Below are 18934 nucleotides of genomic sequence, written 5' to 3'. Positions count from 1 at the left end.
AAAGTTAATATTGTCATTGCTGGAGGGTACAGTTAAGCTGAAGGGCAGTCGGCACCACTGACCTCGGCACACATGAATGTCTCAAGTGCTCAGTTTAATGAGTTGGCGAGGTGTGCTCCTTAATCCCTGCCAGGAAAGGCAAGCGTGTGATTTCCAGTCAGTTTGAAAGCGGGAGGCACAGACTCACCACCTCTATGTTGTGTCCACAGCCTCCTTTTTGTAAGGTGGAGTTCATCTTTAATGTATAAAAACTTACTGGTATTAAATGGTGACTTATATTCCTATTTATTATCAACCGTGGCACAGTGACTCAGGGGCTGGCACTGTCACTTTACAGCAAGAAGGTCCAGGGTTTGACTCTGTTATATGTCTGTATTATCTACTGTCTATAATATCTGGTTTATTTTATGATATGTAAAGCACATTAGGATAATAACAAAGTCATTATTTCAGTGTTAATTGCTTTTCAAAACAGTGACACAGGAAATGTCGAGAGATAGGGTTCATGTGACTTTTTCAAATAAATACTTTTGCAGATGACGAGCCTTTATGGATTTATCAGTGTGCATGCTTTTTCTCTGATGTTGGTTTAAACATAATTATGTGAATGTGCACATTAAGATACTATTAAATCTCACTGGAATTGGCCTAGTGATCTTAGACAATTAAAAATGCCAAAGCACTGTACAGTCAGTATGAACTCAGTATTGAATAGCATATCGTATAGGTGACAAATGGAAAGAAGAAACAACATAAAGTGTCTTAATAAGGTGTTGGGGCTCCATGAGCCGCCAGAACAGCCTCAGTGCTCTTTAATATAGAAGTCTGTGGAACCCCAACAGATTCCTCCAAAAGATACTGAACGTAGAGAGGGATATCTACATGTTATAGCAGGGCTGCAGTGCATAAAGGCGTCATTACAAAGGCAAATGCACATTTGTGAGCTGAGTGGCTCTGGTCTACAGAGATGTGGAACAAAGTGATGAGGTCAAATGAATCATCCTTCACCTGTTTCTGGACAAGCAGGTGAGTCCACCAGGAGAACGCTGCAGGCCTGAATGCTGGACCAGTGAGGGGGTCTGCTACCTCTGTTACACTGTGGAGGGCATTTTCCACTGGCCCTCTTAGAGGGAAGGCTCACTGCAAAGCAACACAAAGTTTTTCTGAGTGATGTCTTCCAGGATGACGACACCCCCATCCACAGGGCACCAGGGCTCACCGAACGGTCTGATGAGGATGAAAATACTGTAAATCATGATGCTATGGCTTTCACACTCACATCTCAACCCAGCTGAACACCTATGGGAGATTTTGAAGGGATGAGTTAACAACTCCCTCCACCTCCATCATCAAAACACCTCCTCCAAATGAGGGACATACCTCTTTTGGAAGAAGGGAGCTCCATCCCTCCAGTAGGGTTGCAGAGACTTGCAGAAGCTATGCCAAGGAGCAATAAAGCTGTTCTGGTGGCTCCATCATCTCACTGAGACACTTTAATGTGGTTTTTCCTTTAATTTGTCACCCGCCTGCATGTGCTATAATAGAGTCATTCTCACTGGGGCAACACATTGAGAACTTTGTCACAAGGGGGAGGGCGGTGCTCTTACTTTGAAAACGGTGGTTCCGGTGCACTGTCGTAGCTTGACACGGCTCTCATGCCTCCTTCCACTTTGCCTCTTTTTCTCGGCTCTCGCGCTGGCTCGGGCCGTCGTGCGACCGCAGCTCCTCGGTGAAACGTCAAGGAAATGTGTCAGCCATGTGCAGGAGAGGCGAAAGACAGCAGCTGTAAGAAAACAGGTAGGTGTGAGCCCGGGGAGGGGGGTGGGGGCTGGCTGCCCTGGGTGCTGCCTGGCCGAGCGTGCGGGCGGGCGGGCGGACAGGCGGGCTCGCTCACTGTCGCAGCATGTTGGATGGGCACCAGACATCGGCTCGTGCGTATGACATCGTTTCCCGTCGCGTGAGCTTCGACAAAGAAACCGTCCGTTACAGCGAGGTGATACCTGTTTGGATAGATGTCGTATTTTTTTTTTGGTCTTTTTAGCCTTCAAACTTTCATCCCAGCTGCTGAAATGTCAGAGCAAATCAACCGGAAGGCCAGCACAGGGCTGCTCTTACACGGTACTGAACATTACACTGTCGATAAAAAGCTCCGAGCTGCTGTGATTCAGTAGTTTAATATGCATTCACAGTCATTGTTGCCCATAATAGAAATCTCAACCCCGCAACTAGGTTATTGTGTCAGTAATGAGTTTACAGTGAAGACATCTTACCTTTGTTTTATATCCACTGGTGCCACTATAATATTGGTACAGGGAGTTGCCGTTTTGCTGTGATATGTGCGTGTTTCTCAGAGGTGCTGTTTTCTGACAGTACAATACAGTGTTGGCCTTGCACCGAGAGGGAGACTCTCTCACCGTGTGCTGTATTGTGTTTAAAAATTTGTTTTGATAGACTGCGTTCTCTCCGTGGGTGTAGTTGTGTTGTGTGTGTTAGGAAAAAAAAAAAAAAACGGCCTTTGGGACTAGAACCAGTTAGACCTGGTTCACATTGAAGCTGCAGCGGCTCTCCTCACCATCCCTTCCCTGTGTGGAGCCTACCAGGGCCAGTCCAGTCAGCTGGCTCCTCAACGCTGCTCTGTTCAGTGTTCAAATGAGGCAGACAACAAGCTAGATTTATTTTGTGTGTGATTGTCCACAACATGATCCTAAACTATTTGTACCTACAGCTTTTGATATCCCCAAAATATGCACATGGAAATGCCTTCACCGTTGCACACATGGATGGGTTTTGTTCTTGTTGTGCAGTCGTCTTTGGCTTGCAACTGTGTTCATGCCTGTAAGGCCTGGGATGGAAACCAAAGAGGTCACTGGGATGTTCAGCTGAATGCTCTCATTCGGATGGCAGTCCATAACATTGCTGGAGGGCTAATGATGGCAAATAGTTGACCAAAGCAGAAAATATAGCTCTAATGGAAGTTTATGCTTTGTATTAGGCAGTCAAAGACTTAAGATTCTCATGTTTTCTCATTCTAATGAAACTCAAGTGCTTTCTTCTGAAAAGGAAAAACTTGCTGCGCTTTTCCAGTGTACTCTAGGCTGTTACAGCCCTTGTTCTGTGTCAAGGGACTACACAGGAAGTGTGACAGATAAAACGACATTTAAGGGTGGCTAAAATACTCTTGCTTAACAAAAGACGAAACCAGCTAATATTGCAATAAGGGATCAAGGTCTCCAAGGCCAAAGTAATAAAGAAAACAACCCATATTAACTAGAAATAAAGTTGCGACTACACTAAGGAGACACAGAAAAACAATTGTAGGCCCCCCTCACTATCATAAAACAGGAGAGGGGGGCAAATGGCTGGGGACGCTTACAATGCTTCCATAACTAGTATAACATTTAGATGAGTTTTAACAAAGAACGACAGTAGCTACTCAGCAAAACGCAACAATCATACTGGGTGTGGATGGACCTGAAATGATACAGAAAGAGGGCGAGCCAGACAGACAGCTCTTTTTCAAAAACAGTCCGAAAAGGCTTCCTTGGCATAGACATATGCTGAGACATGTTGACAGGAAAGGATTTTTTTCTCTTTTTTTTCTATTTGACTGTCATGAGCTTTAGATGAGAGGAGCTTGTGTCCTTGAGGGAAATGAGTTAGTCCTTGGCTCTGGAAAAAACAGGCTGGCTGTAGCTGTAAAGGCCTGTTTTACCTCCACCTATCTAACCCATGCGTCAGGGCTGCTTGGACAAAGAGTGCCTTAACAAAAGCCGCTCTGTTTAGGGAAAGAAGCTAGGTGAACTCTGCCGGGGTTTGGCCACAAGCAGGGAGCCAAGAGCAAACATTGCTATAGAATCCAGTCATTAAAATTAGTTTTAGCAGACCCTCTGCCAAATGTGGCTTCAGTGTTGTGCAGTGAGAGTTATCGGATTACTTCCTTTCACAATGGGAGACATCCTTGATTGAAATTCTGTCAGGAAGGTGCTGGTAGACCGGCAGTGTGATGCTTAGACAAGAAAGGTGGCTTGCAGTCTGTTTTCTCCATTCTTGTGTCAGGTTCTTGTGAAAGAAGTCTTTGATGCTGTGTAAAAGGTTGTGATGCAGCTCCAGTTGCAAAAAAGGTACATCTAGTACACTGTGATTTAACCGGGCCTGTGCTCTAGCATTCAGTATGGACTGAGTGAAGCTTTTAAAGCAATGGATGCATTTGACTTGAGTCTGGACACTCGGAGCTGTGTATTTATACTGTCAAGTACTTAAACATAAGACATTTTTGATTTAGTTATTAGTAATGTGAACAATCACCAGACAGGTGAGGGAGTATAATAGAACAGCTATTAAGTTCAGAAAATTGCATCCAGTCACTGTAATGTAGCCATTAAACTAGGGCTGAACATTAATCCAAATACTATCAGAATTGCAGTATGGCCAAGTGCAATATTCAAACCACAGGAGCTGCAATTTTTGGATAAATGTAAAATGTTTGACAAAACATTATACAAAGTGTTAGGGTGCTACAGAGATCTGCTGGCCTACAAATTGTATTCTCCAGATATAAGAAAACATGTTTGTTGAAGACCCCAGGAAAAATCACAGCGTCATCATTTTAAAGGCTTTTTCAGTGAAAATGAAAATAATGATGCAAAAGTGATCATTCCTACTAAGAAGTATAGTCCAGCTGTTTTTGAAGAACTGCATCAGATGCTTCTCTGCCATCTCTACTTGGCAACAGGAAACAGATCCTACCTCAGGAGATAGATTAGTGGGATTTCTGGTTTGTTGTTCAGTAATAGCCTCCATGCTGATTCACAAGCTCAACCCAGACAGAAATGTTTTCAGGTAATTTGGGATGAGTAATTAATCTGTTACCATGTAGTGACCTAATGGAAATTCCCTCGGTGTCAAATATTACCAGCTTTCGCTCTGTGTGTCATATGCACTGTGACAGTCAGAGGTGCTGTAACAGCTGTTTCAGTCACACTATACAGTAATTTCTCAACTCCTCTTGAGGCATGTTTGCCAAAAATAATGTCGGACCAACTGGATTTCTGCACAGACTTTGAAATGAAAAATTATTATTTTTTGAGACACCGGTTACACTGGTTGTGCTGTGTTGTCTGAGTCTGTAAAGCAAGAATTGATATAAAGCAGTGACCTAAAAAAGCAGGCTCATGGCTGCTGTCCTGCCATTCTGGTCTGAACTGGATAACAAGAGTTTTTTTTTTTTTTTGTTTTGTTTTTTTTGTTTTTTTGGGGACGAGCTATACTGTTTCATCTTTTTCCTGCCAGTAAGTGAGGGGTATGAGAACTGGACAGGGAGAAACAAGTTGGGAGAGGTTTTTAAATCCACTCCTCCCAGCCTTGAGTTTAAATAGGAAACGGAAATCTTTGGTTAGATAATGATGTTTGGATTTTCTCCCTGATTAGTCTGCAAGAAGGGGTTCGTTGAGTCCACAGCATTCCTCTCTGTCATCCTCATGACAAATTGTACTAGGCTATGTAAAACCACGTATAATAACTGCTTAGATTGCTGTTTCCCCTTTTTGCATCACATTTCCTTTGTAACCTAGTTGTGGTTTGACAGATGCATACTTGTTTAATATCTTTGCTGTTGGGAGAAAACCACGTATTTCCCAAATGTCAGCTTATCAGGAACTAAGAAAGACAGCTTTGTCTCAGGATTACCACAGTGACTTTTTGAGTTCATCCAGTGGGGGTTGTACAGATTTTATAAACCCAAGCAGTCATAGAAGTTTCTCAACCCAATTGATGATCATGTGATGCTTAAATTTAAGTCAGATTTTCACACAACAGCCGTATTAGATTCCTTGACGAGTGTATGAATCTTAAGTCTAGGTTCATTTCGTAAGAGGATGACAGCCTGGTCTTGCCTGCTTACTCCTTAGTTTTTCTGAAGGAGTTTTCATGTCAAAGTTCAAGTTTTAACTTCAGTGTGAGCCTGCGTGCAGAGAGAGAGATCACAGTACATGAAAGAGGCAGAGACATATGAGCATGTGCATGCTATGTCGGGCCCTGTGGTCCTTTTGTATCCAGCTTGCTCTGCATTCTGTGAACCATAGTGTTCGCTCGGCACATACAGGATGTCTGGGATGTCACTGACGCATAGCAGACTCTATAGCAGGCAAATATAATGATTGCCCCCTGCCTGTGCTGCCAGTCTGGCAACCAACACACTTGGCCTCATAATAGCTGACTGGGATGCATTTATAAAAGGCATCATCAACATAATCTCTTAATTGTGGCTGAAGTTCAGCATCTAATGGTCTGATAGGTAAATTTATTTGGGACATTGTCGAAGCATAGAAAGATCTGCGTAGGATTCTTTGTGTGTCTCGCCTATATTTAATCACTAACAGTGATTCTGTACATTGTTATACTGGCATCACTGATATGCTGGAGGCTAGGGTGTAACACGGTATGATGATATGTTATGTTGTCACAATGTCAGAAACAGCATGTATCACTCAACAAGGTTAAACCAGGTTTGCTTTAATTTCACAACATGAGATATGAAATTACCAAGATTGGGATTGTCCCGCACCTTGGTTATGTAAGGCAGAAAATAATACAATATGAATTTGTAGTTAGTAATTATTTTAAAAATTAATTACAACAGTGCAGGGATAATGTAGGGATTTTCAAAGTCTGAGACGGTGGGCCTCCCCTCAAACAAAACACCTGCAACAAGTTTGGTCAACTAGATGGCTTTTTTATCTGCTGGAAGTTCTGAATGCAGGAGTCTATCCCTAAGAGTAGGGGTGTGTCTAAAATAAATAATAGGTGTTTCAGGGAAAACTTGACTCAAAAGGGTGCCACTCTTAATAATGATTTACGGTTTCTTTGATTGTTTCTTTTGATGATCCATTTCTTTTGTTCAACATGGTTGCTATATGTGGCGACAAAAGCTGTTCTATATTTGAAACAACACTAATTGCTTGTATTTCTGTGTTTCTCTGTCTTTCCAGATAAACCATCATGATTCCCATCACAGAGCTCCGGTACTTTGCTGACACCCAGCCAGCGTACCGCATCTTGAAGCCATGGTGGGACGTTTTCACCGATTACATCTCAATCGTCATGTTGATGATTGCTGTGTTCGGTGGTACGCTGCAGGTCACGCAGGACAAGATGATCTGCCTGCCTTGCAAGTGGGTGGTCAACAGGACCTGTGAGACCATCCCCATCCCCAATGTGACCATCCCGTATGCGCCAGAACCCAAAGGCATTCAGTATGACCTTGACCGCCACCAGTACAACTATGTTGATGCCGTTTGCTATGAGAACAAACTACACTGGTTTGCTAAATACTTTCCCTATCTGGTGCTACTCCACACCCTTATATTCCTGGCCTGCAGTAACTTTTGGTTCAAGTTCCCCCGGACAAGCTCCAAACTAGAGCATTTTGTTTCCATCCTTCTGAAATGCTTTGACTCCCCCTGGACAACAAGGGCTTTGTCTGAGACCGTGGTGGAGGAGAGTGACCCCAAGCCCCTGGGGAAAATGAATGGTTCGATGGACAAGAAAGCCTCATGTGTGAGTGAGGATGTTGAAGCCAGCGTGCCCATGCTCCAACGAACTAAGTCCAGAATTGAACAAGGAATTGTAGATCGCTCTGAAACTGGAGTTCTGGACAAAAAGGAAGGAGAGCAAGCTAAAGCCCTTTTTGAAAAGGTTAAGAAGTTCAGGATCCATGTAGAGGAAGGTGACATAGTCTACCGTCTTTACATACGTCAGACTATCATTAAAGTAATCAAGTTTATCTTGATTATTTGCTACACAGCCTACTATGTACGCTATATTAAATTCAGTGTGGTGTGCACAGTGAACATTGAGAAGCTAACAGGGTACAGCATGTACCACTGTGCTCACCCCTTAGCAACTCTTTTCAAAATTTTAGCATGTTTCTACATCAGCTTGGTGGTGGTTTATGGTCTTATTTGCATGTACACTCTTTGCTGGATGCTCAGCCGCTCCCTCAAACGTTACTCCTTTGAATCAATCCGTGAGGAAAGCAGCTATAGCGACATTCCTGACGTGAAGAATGACTTTGCCTTCATGTTGCACATGATTGATCAGTATGACCCTCTCTACTCCAAGCGCTTTGCTGTGTTTCTCTCAGAGGTGAGTGAGAACAAGCTGAGGCAGCTGAACCTGAACAACGAATGGACGCTGGAGAAGCTGAGGCAGCGCATCACCAAGAACTCCCAGGAGAAGCTGGAGCTGCATCTGTTCATGCTCAGTGGCATCCCAGATACAGTATTTGATCTGTTAGAGCTGGAAGTGCTCAAGCTGGAGCTTATCCCTGATGTAACCATCCCACCCATTATTGCCCAGTTGGCCAGCCTAAGGGAGATGTGGCTCTATCACACACCAGCCAAAATTGAGGCTCCAGCTCTGGCTTTCCTTAGGGAAAACCTCAAGTCCCTGCACATCAAGTTCACTGACATCAAGGAGATCCCTCTGTGGATCTACAGCCTGAAGAACCTCAGTGAGCTGCACTTAACTGGGAACCTGAGCGCTGAGAACAACCGTTACATTGTCATTGATGGGCTCCGAGAACTCAAAAGGCTCAAAGTGCTACGTCTGAAGAGCAACCTGACCAAGCTGCCCCAGGTGGTCACTGATGTTGGTGTCCATCTGCAGAAGCTCTCCATCAATAATGAGGGTACTAAGCTGATGGTGCTCAACAGCCTGAAGAAAATGGTAAACTTAACAGAACTGGAGCTAGTCCGTTGTGACCTTGAGCGCATCCCACACTCCATCTTTAGTTTGCACAACCTGCAGGAGATTGACCTGAAGGACAACAATCTAAAGACAATAGAAGAGATCATCAGCTTCCAGCACCTGCACCGACTGGTGTGCCTGAAGCTGTGGTACAACCAGATCGCCTACATCCCCATTCAGATTGGCACCCTTACCAACCTAGAGAGGTTGTATCTGAACAGGAACAAGATAGAGAAAATCCCCAGCCAGCTTTTCTTCTGCCGCAAACTGCGCTTCTTAGACCTGAGTCACAACAATCTGACCAGTATCCATGCCGATGTGGGTTTCCTCCAGAACCTGCAGTACTTTGCTGTGACAGCAAACAGGGTAAGACCGGAGATCTGATTCTATTTACTTTTCCCAATTATGAGCTGAGATGTGCATCTTGAACTGTAATGAAAGTGAACTTAAATTTCTATGTGGTTAGAATGTCTCCCTCGCTCTTTGTTTCTCCTCCGACCATTTATCTCTCTTTTGTGTCTGGACGGGGTCAAAGGCCAGATAGGGTAATGAGAAGGTCATGCTTATCACAACTATGTTCTTCGGCAGTTTGTGGATTATGACTTTAAAGATAAACACTCAGGCTCAGCTATACATATTGTGAACATTTCTCCCTGTCTTAACTTAGCCTGGAATTTGACAGAGCTTATCCAAACATGTACTACAACTTTCTTCACTAATTGATTAGCTCAGGTCCAAGCTCTAGGGTATTTCCAGAGAAAACCCTGGAATGTCCACATTCATTGACAGTAGCTAAGGGTCTTTGTCTGTTAGGGAAATTTTAGCTGACTAAAATAAAACAATCAGTGGTGTTAAAATGTGCAGTAACACTTGTAGATAAACAGCTCCTCTCTCTGAAATGAAACACAGATTTTTTTTTTTCATACTTTAGGAACCATTAGGAATTTCTGAACATAATTAAAATTATTGTTTAGACCATCGTTTTCCTTAACTGCTCTATCATTCTTTGAGCATGATGTACTGCTCCCCCAGTTTATATCATAACACCACTTCTCCAGACTCTCCTGATTAAATGTTTCAGTCTCTTGTAGACTCCTGAGAACATTTTTTCCCCAACATACTAGCAACATCTTTACACCAGAGTTTTGGTAGTTGATACCAAAACTCCATTCTTAATTGATTCTTAATACCCGATTCAATACAACAACTAAAGCATAGAAGTCATTAAACACGCCCTCCTGTATTTAAAAGTTTTGTATATATTAACAAATAAAGTGAAACTTTGTGTTTTAAAAGTTTCAACATGTAAGTAGAAAACAAAGCAGGCCAACAAAGTTCTCATTTCAAATTTGAGGAAATCTCTGAAATGTCATGCTGTAACAACAGATACAACATTGTGATAATGTCTTCTCTTTGATTTACAGTCCCGTATGCATGACTGGAACTTACGTGTTTCACTATGTAAACATATAGGTGACGGCTATATTTGAATAAACTCATTGAGTTACAGAGTGTGCTATCAGTTTGTACTAGCAATGCTAAGAATACTGCTGCTGCTATGGCTCTCAAAATTTTGGTATTGAGTTAATGCTAACGTAGTGATTTCTGACCACTAAAAGGTATGGAGAGCTCAAACTTCCAGTTGTAAACCAGCCGAGTCAGTCCTGCTTCCAGGTTCACGTTAGATTGCTTGTACAAAGTTGAAAGTCGAGGCGAAAAAATGATGATGGAATTGAGGGATATATGTCGCGCTCACCAGGCTCTTGTTGAATTACTTGGATTATTTTGTCTGTGATCTCCAATTGGATGTGGTGAAGATGCAGACTTACAGCATCAAGGCTGCTTTGAATTAACTTTTTGTTGCTGCAGTCAGCACTGCAAAAACAGAGGCATTTGTGTGACTGAAATTTGGATACATTTGTCTGCAGAATGTGTTAGTCCAGTCATTTTATGAAAAAACCTAGGACAAATTGCAAGAGAAACAAACTCAACTGATTTTGTATCCTCAGTTTGTCCTGAGTGAGGGGAAAAAAGTCCCAAGAAATCCCATTGGTGGAAAGTTTTGAAAATCACCTATTTATGGCCACATATTACCAAAAAACACTGTTTTTAACACACAGGGGAAAGGGGTTCAGAATTTTACTTTCAGATATCACTATAAAAATTCACAAGATGATTACACACACAAAGACAAGAAAAAAAGTCAATTACAAGTTCTTTGAATTATTCTGTTTACACATGCATATCACACATTATCTGATTTGATATGCGCTAATAAGGAATATAAGGAATAAATGCCAGAACAGATATTTACAGTGAATTAAAAGGTTACTATATATATAATAACCTTTTAATTCACTGTTATATAGTAACCTTTTAATTCAAGGTTACTTTATATATAGTAACTTTTTAATTCACTGTTTAAATATCTCTTCTGGCATTTATTCCTTATATTCCTTATTAGCGCATATCAAATCAGTTAATGTGTGATATGCATGTGTAAACAGAATAATTCAAAGAACTTGTAATTGACTTTTTTTCTTGTCTTTGTGTGTGTAATCATCTTGTGAATTTTTATAGTGATATCTGAAAGTAAAATTTTGAACCCCTTTCCCGTGTGTTAAAAACAGTGTTTTTTGGTAATATGTGGTCATAAATAGGTGATTTTCAAAACTTTCCACCAATGGGATTTCTTGGGACTTTTTTTCCCTCACTCAGGACAAACTGAGGATACAAAATCAGTTGAGTTTGCTTCTCTTGCAATTTGTCCTAGGTTGACCCCAATTTTGGCCTAAAATTACTGGACTATGTGGCGTCTGAGAAAGTTTCAATGAAGTTGAAGCAGTGAGGGGGTGAAGAAGAGGGCTGATACAGAAATTTAGGAAGCTCAAACCAGGAAATGACAACAGGTTGGCTGTGACCAGTATGATGGAAAGAAGAATTACACTGATGACTCTCTCTGCAAGGAGTCATTTTACTGTTAAAAAAAAAAAAAGAAAAAAAAAGAAAAAAAACTTACTCATGTAAGTTTGAGCCCAAGGGATGTTCTTTATTTATATTGTCCTTTAGTTAATTTGTCATCAAGATTTTGAGTGTCATGAGGTTGCACTGTCATTGCATGATGGCAGAGTTGGCCAGTGGTGATGAGGATGATCTGTCACTGTTAGTTCTACCACCAGTTTCAGTCCTGCTCATCCATAATCTGAGCTAATGTCTGTTGGAGTTTGATTCTCAGTTTGTCCACTCGCAGTAAACTAAGAAAAACAACATTCTCCTGAAAGTGCTGTTTACCTTACAAGCATGTGTACATGATCATTTGTTTTCAGTAAGAGATTCTGTTATTGTTTTTGTTAGTGGAGCTGTTTGTGTGGTTGCACTCTGAAAATAGGTTCCAGCAGGTTTGTATGCAGCTGAAAATAGCTCCATTTACAGCAATCCTTCTGGCATTTTCTGGTGTTTTTTTTTTTTTTTTTTTTTTTTTTTTACCTAAATCCTCTTTGCACCATTAGCACATTATCAGCCCAAATGAGCTGGGCAATTTGTGAATATTGTGTAGTGTTAAATAAAACCTGATCTTACTTTCTTGACAACAATGAACTATATGGAACTGTTTTTGTTTTCAAAGAGCACACAGCTGTGGTTTATGAACACTGATGATTTTGGTAGTCGCAGAAGCAGAGGTTTTTGTTTCAGCCAAAATTTCAAATTTGAAAACGGAGGGTTTTTGATGATATGTTGTGAAATCTTAAGTACCCCCTCATGATTTACAAAATGGTTTGCTACAATTTAAAATGTGGGTAAAGTGTTGTAAATGGGCCGAACATTCAGTTTCACTGGTATGCTTCTTTAAACCATTTTCAGGTCATGCTTCCTTGTTACTATATGGCGTATAAAATAAAAAGTCAACAACTTAATCCTTCTAGCCTCTACTCAATCATGACTCCATAATGTATATTCTCTCTCTCTCACTCTTCAGATTGAGACGTTGCCTCCAGAGCTGTTCCAGTGTAAGAAGCTGCGTACTCTGAATCTGGGGAACAACTGCCTTCAGACTTTACCATCGCGCTTTGGAGAACTAACTGGGCTGACGCAGCTGGAGCTGAGGGGGAACCGTCTGGAGTGTCTCCCAGTGGAGCTCGGCGAGTGCCGGCTGCTGAAGAGGAGTGGCCTGGTGGTAGAGGAGGACCTGTTCAACACGCTGCCATCTGAAGTCAAAGAGCAGCTATGGAGGGCTGATAAGGAGCAAGCCTGAAGCCAACCACAATGGAGAGCTGCAGGAAGTGAAAAAAAAAGAGGCAAGGATAAACTTTGGGGCGGGGGGGGACTGTTGTGAAGAATAGGGAATGAGAACTCTTGGAGGTTTACAGAAATGTTGGCCATGTGAGCTGAGAAAAGGCATGATGGCTGTTTGGTTGGTGCCTGGGGCTTTGCTGGCTGGGCCTGTTAAACTCAAGACCTGCAGGCTGGCCCACCATGAATTTTTATCAAGCCTGAAGATAAATCTGGGCTGTCAGTTCACTGCGGCCCGCCTAGCTGAGGACAAAGTGACACAGAGTTTACTCTTGTGTGTTGTGCGCAGCCCTCACCCCTTCTTGCACACTTTCAAAATGCAGCCCCTTTACCCTTGCGCCATACTCACTGGCACATCTTTAGTTAAAAGTGGCTTACTAAAGAAATGTTGATGCTGAGGGCGAATGATGGATTTTTTTTCTTAAAATGAGCATTTAGCAAAGCCTGTATGTTATATTTGCCATGAGGAAAAGTGCAACGCAGATTTAACAAGATGTGTGAGGAAATTACCAGTTTCATGGCTGCTAAGGAGAAAGCCCATACCAAGCTCGATACAGCCTCTACAACCTGTATGTGAGGCTGCAGGAGAGTGAATAAGAGTGGAACCAAGCTAGAGAAAACTTGTTTGTAACTAAGCCAAATGCAACAGAAAAACTTTGCACATGATTCAGCCTTGTCTTTACTGGCAAATGTGCTCATTACCACCGGTTTCCTGACTGTGGGATGTGTGCACAAATTGCTCAAAGCAGAATTTGCCTGACCATCCTCTGGCCTTGAGACTCTGACATGTAGTTTTATTTTATTATAATTTTTTAAAAATCTATTTGCAGTTGCCATGGAGTGTGTTCAGAATACTGGCAGATAATAATGAATGAATTATACTGCAACTGTCAGCCAAATTTTATTAGGCAAGAGAGTTTGGTCTTTTCGGTTCCTTCAGGCTGCCTGTATGTTTAGCATCCCTGGAATTAACTTTTGTGTGAACAAAACACTATATTATGAAGATAAACAGATGATCCCAGAAGTTCTGCCTGACACACTTTTTCTTAATTCTCAGTGTGTCCACAGCTCAGGACTTTGCTCAGAAGTGATGAACTTGTGTCAAAGAAAAAGTATCAAGCTCCCAGTGGGAACGAAAGGGTGGAAGAGCAGCCTTTGCTGGTCTAATTACCGTACACTCCTGGATTTGTAACAAGGGCCTGTGTTGAAGACTTGGTTGTAAAGGAGCTGTGGAAAGATGGTCAAAAAGTGCACCATTTTGCTTAGATTCATTTTTGTTTTTTGTTTTTTTTTTTGCTTTGACATGCTGTTATTTCAATGGGGCCAGTAGAAATAAGATCATGAAATTATTTAACTTAAAGGTACATGCATTTGCTTGACTAAACGCTACATGCACAGCTTGGGGTCGTGCTTAAACCTATGAAGAAGGTTGGTTAATCTTGAAAATTAAACATAATCAGAGTTCATTATTTTGTATGACTGAATGCTATTCAGGCTACAGAGCTGTTGATTTGTTTTGCTATTTAGGGACTTTGACTAAGATTCTCATGTATTAATTTTACACATGGAACATTTAGGAATACAGTCAAAAATCATGAGTTTACCTTCAATTCAAGATTAATATATAAACAAATTTTGTCTCGTTGATTTGATTTAGAGTTAGACATCCCTGTGTTAAAGCCACAGGGTCACAGATATTCAGAAACCTCCTTGCCAGTTACATGCCACACTCTTTTTTTGTGTCTTCATAAAAGATATGCAAAACTTGCACAAGATTGACAATAACAGTCAAAAGAGAGAAAACTATGAGAATCACAAGAATCTAGGCACTTTTTTATGCTCAGTGTAGTTGAGATTATGAGACCATAAATGACTATTACCTATGTGGCGCCTCCAAGTGGATGAACTCCTGCAAATGCAAGACAGGAATGTCTTTATTAGCTGCCAAGTATTGCCCCGGCTGGAAAGTCCGCTGTGTCCAAGAGAGAATTTGTTGGTGTTAGTGACTCAAGTGCCCAGCTGTTTGTACGCTCACTCTCATTCATCATCCACAGTTTACTTAAGAGTAAACTGGACATTTACCAGCACTCTGTTAATGCATTCAGAAGTAAATGGTGGACACACAGCACATAACTGAGTGAAGGAAAGTAAAATTTCACTCGAGTACCACACAAAAGAGACATTTATCTTTAGTTTTCAGGATATTTCATTTCCAGATATGTAGTCCAAAGTAGTGCAATGTGCTCTTTCTGCTTGAAACACTTTTGTTGTTAATACCTGGGATTTAATAGCATCATTTGGGGTAAACTTGCTATGTGCACTGCAGCCAGGCACGTCTTGTTTCTCGTATGGCCTTACATTTTACAAGCTGTATGTCCTGTTAATGATTGCAAACATCCCCATTCATGACTTGTGTTTTTTTTTCATGTGCTATAAAATGTATAACTGAAATGTTTAACTTCTTTGTTTTATGCATACCAGTGGTATGGCATGTGGTGTTATTGTTACCAGCTGTTTCCTTTTTTATTTTATTTTCTATGAGAGTAAAGGGAAATCTCACTACAATGAGACAACTACACCTTTGTTCACAATGAATTTTGTTTTCACGGAGGCCTTGGCTATATCCAAATGCCCCTCTGGGGTTATCAATGAAGTGCTCCCACCTGGTACACTCCTGATCTTAAAAGAGGATCAGTCTTAGATTTGTTATTAGAGACATGCTGCCAGTTTTAAAGGCAGGAACAATGATCACCACAAACAGACAACCTTGGAGAAAAGCCTTAAAGGCAGAAACGTGTTGGAATCGGATTTCCCAGCATGTGGACCTTTTCAAATGCACCATTTTCAGTGGCCCAGTGCACACTAAAATTGTCAGGTGGCGTATTAAATCACTTTGATTATGTCTGTTCTGAACTTGGTGAAATATGTGTCAAAAAAGGGCCAAAAACATGTTTTTCACAAGGCTCTAGAGATGGAGTGACCATTAACCTACTTGAGGCAAAACAATGCCTGCAAATGAGGCTGGCAGTTTTGCTTCGTAGCACACAAAAGTACAGCTGAATGGTCGAAACAGGAACCGATTGTAGTATAACTAGTCTCGTGGCCAGTTTGCAAAAATAAGAAAAGGCCACAGTACATCTTTTATGTCATGGTAATGAAAATTTGATATAGTAACACCCATTGTCGTGGTGCAATGCAGTTGCTGCTAGTGCTGCTGATGCTTCAAATCTCCTGCCTGCAGTGCACCATAGAAATGTCAAATTAGGGGCTTCAAATGGTGCTCACTACATTTGGACCTTAACTCGCTGGTCGAGACACTAGAGGTTGGATAGTCAGACAGACATGATACGTTTTATCTCCCATCCTTTGTTTTGTTTTTTTGTTTTTTTTATGGAGCATTTAGAGCATATGCTGATCTATGTCCAACACTAACCCATTCTTGGTGGTAGAGCAGTTGTAGTTGATATTATTTCGTTTTGAGAGTGCCATAGAAATTTATCTCAGGGCATCACTGGGAGTTCATTCACAGCTTTAAATGTGCAAATTCACTAAGTATGTGCAGAATGTTGTTTTAAAAAATGTCTTTTTTAATCTAGCTGATTTGGATGTGGACTTGTCATACAGCCTTAGTATTGCCACTAATGAATTGCCACATATATCTGGACTTTCATTCTAAGATTTGGTTATAACTTGTGCATTATGAACCATCATATGACCTTTGGGAAGAAATGTGTCATCACCCACATGCTTTCATTGTGCTTCAGTTTTCTACAGACCCACTAAAATGTTTGATTTATATGCGGGAATGTCATGGTTAGGACTTCATTTGCTATCTGTCCTGCAAAAGTATGACTGTAGCCACGCTGTCTTTCATAATCACTTCACTTTGAGTCATAGGATTGCAGACAAAACACTTTTCACTTCACTAATTTAACTTTTAACTCCACCCCTTTCCTACATGCCAGTGTGTGCAGTAAGCATCTGAGAGGAGGTCAGTTAAGTGTTTTCAGACCACTGAAACTGGGAAGTTTTAGGGACTTGTTGAAAATGCCTTCTCATCATGTGGAAAATATGTGCTAGCACTTGACATAGTGTCATGTCAGGAGCAGCCCTTTCACATGAAAGCAATTCCTCTAATGGTCATCAACAGCATTTGAAAACTATTTGTCATTCAGTGTCCCAGTTTTGTTTTGTGTTTTGATTTTTTTCTCTTTTTTTCTGTATTTATGTTAAGAAATGTTATAGATAAGAAATAGTCAACTGTGTGTATGATATTTATGCCTTAGAGTAGTAATAGTTGTGTGGAGCTGCATGCTTGCTCATTTTGCTTTTACCCTGAAGGAACTCATTTGGATCAGCGTGGGTTCACACAACAGACAGACGTGATGCTGAATTACCTGAGACATGCTGGTTGATAAGTAGACAGAGCTCCGGTCCAAAGACCAGACAGGATTACACAACTTAACTCAAACACACTTGACAATCTTAACATAAATGGAGGGCAGCTTACCCTCCAGCGTGGGCATTGTGTAACAGTACAAATTAGTACAATCAGACTGTTTTAAGCATAATTTCTTTAAAAAAGTGAACCTTTCTGGACGGTCATCTTCCATTTCACCTATAGCTACTTGGGCAGCACCCCCAAAATGGTATTATTCTCATAATTAACCTAAAATTCATTAAATTACAGACATCTTGTTTCTGCTTGTTTGTACTATATTTCCTTGAAAACATGATTGTATTTACTATGTAAATGCAGATTTATCTCTGTATTCTAATGTAGGTAGATCAGGGTAAAACAAATAAACAAACAAAACATACAAAACCCTGATCACAGCCTTTTTTTTTTTTTTTTTTTTTTGGTTTTGTAGGCTTTCTTTTTTTTCTTTCTTGGATTTTGCATCCATTTCATCATGCAGCAGGTATATTTAGGGCATTGATGCTTACCATGTATGCAATGTAGTTGTTACCGAATGCCAACCATCTGACCATAAGTTAGAGCTACGAAACGTTTGAACACAGCTTACTTTGGTTGAACATCAACTGGAGAGAATGAAATTACTCTTGTCTGTCAACACTGTCTGTATCACACGTGACAAAGCATTTACTATTGTGGCTGAACCGAGTGAACACTGACTTTTTAAAGTGGAAATAAAAAAATGACAATTGAACTTTTGATTTCCTAATGTTTGGCCCCTACTTTTCTACCATCTGACAGATGATAATAAACACTCTAAATCCTGTTTCTCAGTGTGTTCATTCCTGATTTACATTCACAGCAGAGCCATATTGATGCATGCAGTGCAGAATGGAGCTTGTTATGCTGTGAAGCACCTTATTTCATGTATTTCAAAAGTCCCACATCACTCACCGGGGGCAGCAGTTGTTTTTACAGCTTTTTGCATCACTTTGCCTCTACACCCACAGGGATTAGTTACATCCTGCTCTTTCTACAAAAAATCATGCAAGCTCAGTGTTGAGATAAATTGCAGGCAGTTTAAAAAGTAGTTAAACCCCCAACCTAAATCTGTGTGAAGCCTGACCTCTAGTGGTGAAAAGTATAGTGCAGCTGGTGACATCACCTGCCACCAGAGACTAGACACCCGACTTTTCACCACCTCGGCTTTTGTGACATCCAAATAGCTGCTTGCTGATCCTTTTAGAGGTCATTATATTTGCACCACATAACTTTATGCATTAGAGGGTGAAAAATGGGAAAACCTCATTCATCTTAAATAGTTACCTTAAACTGAGTCAGCTGTCAAACTGTCTTGATGAATAAATATGGTATCACCACATACCATAGGTACCAAAGGTTTGAAATGAGATAATGCCATTGATATTACTTTTTTTTAATTACAGAACCTTCTTTCAAAGAGCCTTGGGGTTCATGATATCT

The 18934-nt window shown here is 41.0% G+C and overlaps 1 protein-coding gene across 1 annotated transcript; it reads left to right on the top strand.

Moving 5' to 3' along the window:
- The first annotated feature begins 1616 nt into the window (after window positions 1-1616).
- lrrc8aa (leucine rich repeat containing 8 VRAC subunit Aa) lies at window positions 1617-18278 on the top strand. The gene is made up of 3 exons (XM_030065206.1): window positions 1617-1797; window positions 6987-9111; window positions 12722-18278. Exons 2-3 carry the CDS (start codon window positions 6997-6999, stop codon window positions 12995-12997), a joined length of 2391 nt encoding a protein of 796 aa, XP_029921066.1. The 5' UTR covers window positions 1617-1797; window positions 6987-6996; the 3' UTR covers window positions 12998-18278.
- The last annotated feature ends 656 nt before the right edge of the window (window positions 18279-18934 follow it).

Source organism: Myripristis murdjan, chromosome 12 (assembly GCF_902150065.1).
Source record: "Myripristis murdjan chromosome 12, fMyrMur1.1, whole genome shotgun sequence".
In the NCBI taxonomy this organism is placed as follows: domain Eukaryota; kingdom Metazoa; phylum Chordata; class Actinopteri; order Holocentriformes; family Holocentridae; genus Myripristis; species Myripristis murdjan.
This window is presented reverse-complemented; position numbering and strand designations above follow the sequence as displayed.